The 8,667-nt window shown below is 51.7% G+C and overlaps 2 protein-coding genes across 5 annotated transcripts in view; one reads left to right on the forward strand and one right to left on the reverse strand.

The window, feature by feature from the left end:
- LOC113208171 (uncharacterized) overlaps positions 1-1,276 on the forward strand; it is an 8,384-nt gene extending 7,108 nt beyond the window's left edge. The window contains exons 4-6 of the mRNA XM_026425056.2: positions 229-295; positions 411-492; positions 565-1,276. Coding sequence (XP_026280841.2) covers positions 229-295; positions 411-492; positions 565-819 — 404 coding nt within the window. The 3' untranslated portion in view covers positions 820-1,276. The remainder of the gene's footprint in view (positions 1-228; positions 296-410; positions 493-564) is intronic.
- LOC113208170 (protein gustavus) overlaps positions 1,273-8,667 on the reverse strand; it is a 35,815-nt gene continuing 28,420 nt past the window's right edge. For 2 of the 4 annotated variants that reach the window (XM_026425055.2, XM_026425051.2), the window contains exons 2-7: positions 4,270-4,565; positions 3,982-4,181; positions 3,714-3,899; positions 3,487-3,631; positions 3,196-3,354; positions 1,273-3,119 (exon numbers count right to left, since the gene is read on the reverse strand). In XM_026425055.2, the coding sequence (XP_026280840.1) occupies positions 2,980-3,119; positions 3,196-3,354; positions 3,487-3,631; positions 3,714-3,899; positions 3,982-4,181; positions 4,270-4,565 (1,126 nt within the window). In that variant the 3' untranslated portion in view covers positions 1,273-2,979. The remainder of the gene's footprint in view (positions 3,120-3,195; positions 3,355-3,486; positions 3,632-3,713; positions 3,900-3,981; positions 4,182-4,269; positions 4,566-8,667) is intronic. The other 2 variants (XM_026425053.2, XM_026425052.2) reach the window with 2 other exon arrangements.

Raw genomic sequence — 8,667 nt, forward strand, 5'->3', positions numbered from 1 at the left:
GTGTGCCCGGTGTGCCTGCCTCACGCCCCGACGCCTCTAAAGACGCCACCGGCGAGAAGCGCCCGCCAAACGCTGCATAGGCCGCCCACCACACACGGGTGCTGAGCGGGCCTGTGTTGCGCCAGTGCCTCACGGCGCTTGCTCGTACCCGGGCCCCGGCTCACAGGAGTCATCTAGAGTCATCCACCGAGCAGCGACTCCTTGTCTTTAAATAAAATGTACCTACAGGTGACATCGTACTGGACGTGGCTCTTCCACACAAAGAGGGCGAGGATCACGGAAAAACTGCAAGGGGGTGAGACTTACGCCTATAGGTTTATGTTTAAACTGGTGATGGGAAGGTACTATACAAATTAAAGCATCTTCTACGTAGGAGTTCCATGAGTTTATTCGCAGCAATTTTTTTCCAGGCCAGTCGTTGTGCGTGGGCCTCCATTCAACTCAGTGGCGATAGGATTCCTAGTTTATCTCATCCTGCTGACGGTGCTTCAGGTAAATAAGCTTTTACTATCGGTGGCATGATTTTGTTTCTGATTTCACTAGCAATACGCTTTCTCGTCTCAGACCTCGATCCTGAACGTGACGACGAAGCAGGGGCTCCTCGGACTGCTGCGGCCTGCGAGGGCGGTGGCGGAGCGCCGGGCCGCGGATCCTCTTCTGGACACGCTGGACCCCGTGCTCGTGGCCGCCGTCCTCGACTCCGATCAACTCACCCTCGGTGGACCTCGACGCGGCAGAGGGTGGAATGCACCGCGACGAACTGACGGTGCTGTGGCAGCTTCAAATCCTTCAAATTTGGCCAAAACCTTTAAAATGTGACATTTCTTTTGCGTGGTCTAGGACCACACTAACATTACTCGAAGAAAGGGAAATTTTTCAAAGGGATAAACGACTAAACTTCGAATTTTGGGAATGGATGCTGATCTATCGCTATGTCCGAATCGACCGATAATCCATGAAATAGTAAGTTTCGATATCAAAGAAAACAATGATGGGTGAAGCAACCCGCGAGGCATAATGCGGCCTGGTGGGGAGATGAGAAGTCCACATTCATTTATTATTTGGATTTGGAGACAGTCCAGTTTGACGAAGAAGTTCTGAAAAAAGGATAGATAATATTTACTTCTTATTTCTTTTTTTATTGAAAAACAGCTTAGAATACAACTTTTACATTGGATCACACAGACAATATTTACAACACACATGTGTTCTGTGCATACAGCCTACTAAGTAGGCAAAAGGATCCACCCTCAAAATAAAACATCACAGCAGTTCATCAGAGAAAATCCTTTATTTACACTTATGCCCACTAACCTTTTCAATTTCTCATGAGGGGAAGTGGGGAAACATTAGCTCATAATTTGGTTAACTTAGCTGACAACAAACAAGTTGGAATTTCTTTTTTACAGAGACTTTTTAAATGGTTACATTTCATAGAGACTTACAGTAAGGCCTGGAAGATAAGATTGCTTACTAGACAGAATAATTTACACAGCAAAGTAAGCAAATTCTCTGTTTTTGCAGAATGCCAGATAAATAGATATTAAAGAACACAAAGTTCAGAAATAATCATTAAACTGTCTATTATAAACATTACTTTTGAAATGTGTTAAGGAATGGTTTGAATAAATTAAAAAAAGGCGTTCAAAAACATTAAGTTTATAATTTTGGAACACTGGTTTACAATCTGCTATGTACAGATTGCGGAATCAAATTTGCATCCAGAGGATAACAAACGGAACAGCAGAAAAACCAAAGCTCTGAGCATTGCTCATAATTTACATAGTAATTGATTCCTAGAATCCTCTGACCAGGCAACGCCACTTTCTGTTAACAATAAAACTGATTCACAGAGAAATGTACATATAGGGGGAAACAAATTTAAACATAACATAAATTTTAGAGCTTGGAAATGAAATGGCCTGTCAGAGGAAGCAAGGAAAGAATGAAATTTCTGACCAGAGAAAAATGGCAGGCATGGATTTGATACATAAAATGAGAAAAGAAAAGGTGTGATGCTAGGAGGTAACATAGGTGGGAAGACCCCGAATGACTCATTGACACTTAACAGCTTTCTGGCAAAGAGAGGTTACATGAAGGGTAATTAATTTTGTAGAAAGCAGAATCCTTTTCCAATTGGAATTCACATAAAATTGATGTTTAATTCATTTGAACTCAACGAGTTCCTGGTAACGGACATAACACTTCACACAGTGAAGATAGAAATCTCGCCACTTGTGCAAGATGCTCCACATGACTAAAACCAGAAAGCGATTATCTCGTCGCGGAGCTGATTTTAAGGAAAAAATAAAGTAATCTCCATGGTAATGCTTAGAGATTCAACATTTAACAAGACTAAGCAAGCGGTCATTGCCAGAAAGAAGCTTTTTTTCTTTAAAAAAAAAAATAATAACGGGGGAGTGGGGAGGGGGAAGGTACAAAAAAGAGGAATAAAATCTAATTTTAAAATTGCTATCATATAAAAACCAATTTACAATTTCTTCTACATGCTGTAGAAGAACCGATTTATACATACATTTCTTGTTCAAGAATATGAACATAAGTTCTTGGCAATCACCGCCATGATATCACAAGTGGAAGGGGGTCCAAGAAACACTGTGGATAAATTGCTACAAGTGGAAGCCATAGTACCTCTGCAGCAGAAGCTTGAAGCTAAGGTTTTCGTGCTCCAGAGGGAATAAACAAGTTAAATGAAAAACATAAAACTGAAAATTTAACCACTTCGGTGTTTTAACACTTAAATCAGTACATGTCCGTTTGTTCGCATCACTTCATTAAAACATGTCATCACATTCTTCAAGTCCACAGCTTTGCTTCAAGTCCTCCATTGTGCCACACTAGACGGTAACGCCCAGGCTATCTTATGATAGGGAGATCAGGTAATGTCCGACAAGTAAAAACTGCCACTGAACTCTCCCTCAAGAAAGCTTCGGTGGTGTGTGGCTATACAGCCAGTTGTTATCTTCGATCCCGATACATTAGGTAGTGTTTCAAGGCTTGGGGCAACCTTAACTTTTGGACCTTGTCCTCCAAATTTCGTTTGCCAATACGTTGCCGTATTACCCTCCGGCAGAGATCCATTAAAGGTAGGGGTTCAGCTAAAACAAATAATTTTTCAAATTTAGTAACAAATTATAACAAAACAAATTTGATTTTAGATATAAAAGTACTTACGATCAAGTCCTCCTATATACTTCATAGTAATTTCACAATGTCCCCAAACAGCACTAACAATAGGATGCAATTTTTTGCCTTTAAGCCCTCGGAATGCTACTCCAAGGTATTGGCCATCTACCACAAATGAAAGGGTACCCTCATCCATATCAAGAACAACTGCAAAACACAAGAGAAAAACATTATAGATAGAGAAAGTGTTCAGATGTAAAACTGAAACATAATTATAGATAGAGACAGTGTACAGATGTAAAACTGAAACATACACAGGAGAAAGACAGAGGGACTTACCGAGGAATTTGTCAGGAACAATAAAAGTTTCATCAGGTTTCAATAGTGCGGGGTAAGTTACACCCGCATTATTTTTTGAGTCGTGATATAATTTGTTTCGGCCAAGGTCCCAACCCCATGACTGATTGTTGCTACCAACTAGGCTCTGAAACACAAGACGGAGTACAATAAGAATGGTGGACTAAGCAAGTATTTGAAAAACAACAACGGTATTCAATCTAGTTTACCTGATAACCGACGGAGTGGAGAGGTGCCTCGGCCGTCGCTACCCCTACGACTGCATGCGTCCCTCGTTGTCTTGTTGACCAGTGAACTTCCCATACGTGAAGACCTTTGGTGAGTCCAACCTTCCCTCGGATGCAGTCGGTACTTTGCGCGACCGGGTGTCTGTGGAATGTCAGCTTGTCGTCCTCCTGGGGCAAAACGAGACGTCACTTAGACACCATTCCAAGCAAAGAGACGAGTTACTACAGGGGCAGGCCAGGCAAGACGTACAGTACTCACTTTAACAAATATATTGAGCGAGCGGTCGTCTGCGTTCCACGCGTGTGTTATCTGGCATTCTCTTGTTGCGGGAGGCATGTCCAGTAGGATTTCGAGTCGCGCCGGCCTCTGAAAGTCTTGGGCGAGCTCACGTGGAATGACTGGTTTGTACGGCTGCGGGCTCTCCCGGGCTAGCGCCGTCTTCACACTTCCTGCAATGCCAAAAAAAGAAGAGTATGAGTCATGAGAAACGTCGTTAGAGTGCCCAATCCACTCAAGCCAACACGAGACGAGACTCACCTGATACTTTTTGACCCATTGTCATTCCCCTGGCCCCGTGGCCACGGTGACGTCTCAGTTCGAGGTAGGTCGGAGATTTGGTGGGGAGCACCGAGTTCTTGTACGGGTACCTCCGGAGTTCCCGGAAGTGCTCGTACGAGCCCTGACTGCTGGCGGAGGTGGTTGTCGACGTCTGTGTGGTGCTTCCCTGGCTGGCGCTGGCCAGGTACGAGGAGTAGCGCGTCGACCTGGGGACTCGGGAGACCGAATTCTGGGCGGCCGCTGTCACGCTACGCGTTTGCCGACTATTCTTGAATCTGAAACAAGCAAAGAGCAGAGCACGTTAGTCGCGCCGACAGAGATAACGTCATGTGCGGTCGACGAAGGTGTGTGTCCGTGTATAGCATCCGCTGTCAGAAAATTCCGGGCATGAGGTTCAAAGTTACTCAGTTCCACACTGTCTGAAGCTTATCAGGCACCTTGCTGGGAAGGCAAGCCCACACTCATACTGCATACGGCCCCGGTACAAACCAGGTGGCTCATTAACGCCGCGCACTTTCGTAGTTATACTGTACCACATGCACGCGTGCGGGCGGGTTGCCTACTCGCACGGGGCCATAAGGAGCCGAGGGCAGAGAGCATTTTCTTAACTACAGGTGCCTGGAAAAGCACCAGCTCGTATTTTAGCTTACAAGTTGACCCCCTCTTCTATGTCACACGCAAACAGATCCGACCTAAACACGCGAGCTGGCAACACAGCACGTCCCAAGCATCGCAAAGTAAACCTCGCCAAATGAATGACATTTCGACAAGGCAGCTACCAAGCGGGGGGGCGGTTGCTTCATCGAGCCTTTTGGGCCATCTGTTCTAAACGGAACGACAGAGAGGAAGACGTTTAAAAAACGTGACCGAAGTCCACATCGTAAATATGTGCGAACTTAAGTCGCCAAGTTACTGGACACCTCCTGGGTTCCGCGTACTGCACCCGGCAAAGCCGTGGCTCATCCATACGGGTCTGCCACCCAGGATTGAGAATGAGATATGTTCCGTGATCAGTGCAGTGTGGGAAGGTGTCCACGATTTTCGAGCCGTGCAACTCAGTCGCCCAGCTGCTGGGCACCCGATTGACAGTGCAGTCAGACAAGGGAGAGCTTTTGAAAAGCTGGGATGGCGGTCTTTAAACTTCCCGGACGGCGTTCACCATCACTTCCCTCTCTCTCTTCCCCCGAGGGTGGTCGTCGACAGAGCGCACCACCGTCGCGCCGCGCAGCCGAGAGCTTGCCTCGCCCAGCCGACAGATGTCGCTGGAACACGGCACCGCGCCGCCTCGCCTCCAGCCCAACTGGGCGCGGCCCCTCGCGCACCGTTTTGTTCCCACAGTGTATTACACCGCCAGCAACCAACCGCGGTCCGCGACGCGACGCGACGCGGGGGCGCGAGCGAGCGAGGGCGAGCCAGGGTAAAAGTCGCAGATAGATAAAAAGGCGGCCACTGGCCAGACCGACGAGCATGTGTCATATCGAATGGCGCCGCGCCACGCCACGCCCGGCCACAACAGAACCGGTCGCCGACCCCGCCGACCTACTATACACTCCGCCAGCCAAATAACAAAAATAAATTCAACTGAAAGATGCGTCGCGATTTGGGCTCGGCTTGCGCCTCTCCCTCGGGCGGGGGTAAGGACCGAGCCGGACGAGACGCTAGGGCCGAACGGCGACAACGGACGGCGCGAGGACAGCTGCCGAGCGCAGCTGCGCCGTCGCGGCCGTGCCAGGAGGCTGACGGCAGGGGAAACTGGAGGAGAAGGACCCGCTCGTCCTGCACAGTCAGCCAGAGCCTCCAGCTGCAGCCAGCCACTTCCAGACAACAAGCAGGCCAATCGGAAGCCGGCGAGGGGGTGGTGCGGAGTGCGGAGCACAACGTGACAAAACGACATTTCGGAGGCATCGTCTGGCAACAGCGCACACTGCCCCGCCCCCTCCTCCTCCGCGGCCGCCTCCCCCAGATTCGACAAAGCTACCCTCCGCGGGAGGGACACACAAAGGTACCTGCCTTTTGTACAAGTTATCGGCTAGAGCTCGGCCCATGCGCGGCCGCCCGCCTAGTCTAGCCCGGCCTGGCTGGCTGGCTGGGTCGGCTCCCAATTATCGTCGACAAAAACCCGGCTGTAGCAGCGCAGGAGGCCCGACCGGGCCCTTCTCGTCTCGGAAAAGGTTCTCTTATTTCGTCGTCTTTCTCTCCCCCTCCCACAACACCCGCACAGCTGCTGGGCCCGCCCCTGGCCGGGGGGCCTGAACAGACACACGGCCCGGCACGCCAGGTAGACGACCCCAGACCCAGCCCAGCTGTGGGGGGGAAGGAGGACCCCGACGGGTGGGCGGGGGCGGGACGGGCAGGCTGTGAGGGAGGACAAGCAATCTCTCTCTAAAGCCTCTCCAACGTCCCTTCCCTCCCCTCTAACCAACAGTCAAGCTGACTAAGCCATCCCGTGTAGGCGACTCTCGTCCTAAATGTGGACCTATAGCCTTCGCCTGAAGCCAGTGCAGGACCCAGACACCCCTCCTGGAACCTCCGCGCCGCGCCTCCCGGAGGCCCCGGCAGGGACCCCGAACTGCGGGGGAGTAGGGGCCAGGGACAAAGGAGCAGGGCCCGTCGCACAGCGCTCGCGCCAGACAAAGACCTCGGCCCAGCGAGGGAGGGACCTCGGCAAAGCCAGGCCCAAAACTACAGTACCGTGCTAAAGTTGAGTTCGCAACTACACCGGCATGACACACTACACGCCGCCAGGTGCGTTGAGGACGCCATGTAGGGGCGGCCCGGGCGGCCACAAAGGGCGTAACGGACCGCGCGACCCGAGCGGGCAAAAACCCACGCATTTCTCAAGCCAATCGAGCTCAAGGACCCGAGAATCGCACGGCCGATGGCACACACAAAAGAAAGGCGCCGGATTTTCCAGCAGCCCAGCCAAAACGAGGACCCTGAGCAGGGGCACAATAAAGAAGAGGAAAGAACATACATTAAAGTTTGTTTTTTCCCACAGGCACATAGCCAGGACTAGAAAGGGTTCTCATAAACGAATTCAGAGGCAACCGACACGACCCAACCCTATTCATATTTTTTGGGGGGTGTAGGAAACGCAAGCAACCCCTCCTATGTAGATCCCGCCACTAGCGATAACAGCGGCGCTAAGCTAACTAACGCCGCCCGAGATAACGCCTGTTCGGCCTATCAACAGAAAAACCACTTTGCCTGGCAGCAGAGCGGCAGCACAGAGCAGGCGAGAGAAAGAGAGAGAGAGGCCGACACGGAAAACCTCTCTTGTACCTGGAGAGGGGAGGGGGGCAAGAGGACAATGCCGGCACGGCCCCCACCGGCGGCCGCAGCTCAGCACAGCTCCTTGACGGCAAGAAGAAGAAGCCTCTCCCGGCCAGCCCGGCAGGCACCTTGGCAACGTCGCCAGCACACGCCCATTCCTCGCCAAACCACCAGACCAGAGCAAAGCAAGCAAAGGCCCCCGAGGCGAGCTCCAAGAAGCGCACTCGCGGACCCCGACGCCAAATATGGAAGCAAAAAGGGAGCCTGCCGGATAGACACACTCCACTCGGCATGACCCGCGGACCAGCCGTCCAGCGCACAAGAGCGGCACGACCAAGTGACGTTTGCTCGCGACACGACCCACCCTCCCCATCCGAAGCACAAGCCTTGCGACGTAAACCTCTCGCGATGTCAAAAGCGAGCGGCGTTGAAACCCTAACGCAATGCCTTCCCCGAGGCCTTGCAGCAGCTCACTCAGCGGTGCGACTGGAAAAGGGAGGGGGGGCCTCCTCCGGGAAGGAAGGCAGACAAAGCCTCGGGGATGGGTACACTCCGCACAGAGACCTCGCGGGGCCCGGCAGTGAGGCCAAGCCTAAAAGCCAGACCCCCCCCCCCCCTTCCACGTCCTTCCTCCTTTGCTTTTGCCTTTCCTTCAAACTAAAGCGTGCTCCTGCTAAACATGACACCCAGACGAGACTTTCGACACCCACGTGTCCAGAAGGCGGTACAGGTGCGCCCGGCTCCCCGCCAGCCAAGGGCCTCTAGGTGGTCACTGGAGCAGGCACCATAGGAGCGGAGGACAAGAAGAGAAGAACGCCTGGACAGTGCCCGCCCAGCAGGGGCCGGTCACAAGGCTTGCGTGGAGGGGGAGGAGGAGATCGACTGAACGCCAAACTGAAAGACGAGCAGGCCGTTGACGTTGTGCGTGTGCAAAGAAATCGCAGGCCGGTAGGTCAGGTCGCCAATCTCACAATATACAGCTTCAGCCTGAACAGGGCAGGGCCAGGTATAGAGAGCTGCTCAGTGAAAAGACCCAGAGACGCAGTTCGCGAGTTCGTACCGAAGAGGAGGAGCTTTTAGGGTCTCTGCTAGTCTCTCCCCCCC

The sequence above is a fragment of the Frankliniella occidentalis genome, unplaced genomic scaffold (assembly GCF_000697945.3).
Source record: "Frankliniella occidentalis isolate FOCC.00 unplaced genomic scaffold, Focc_3.1 Scaffold30, whole genome shotgun sequence".
NCBI lineage: Eukaryota > Metazoa > Arthropoda > Insecta > Thysanoptera > Thripidae > Frankliniella > Frankliniella occidentalis.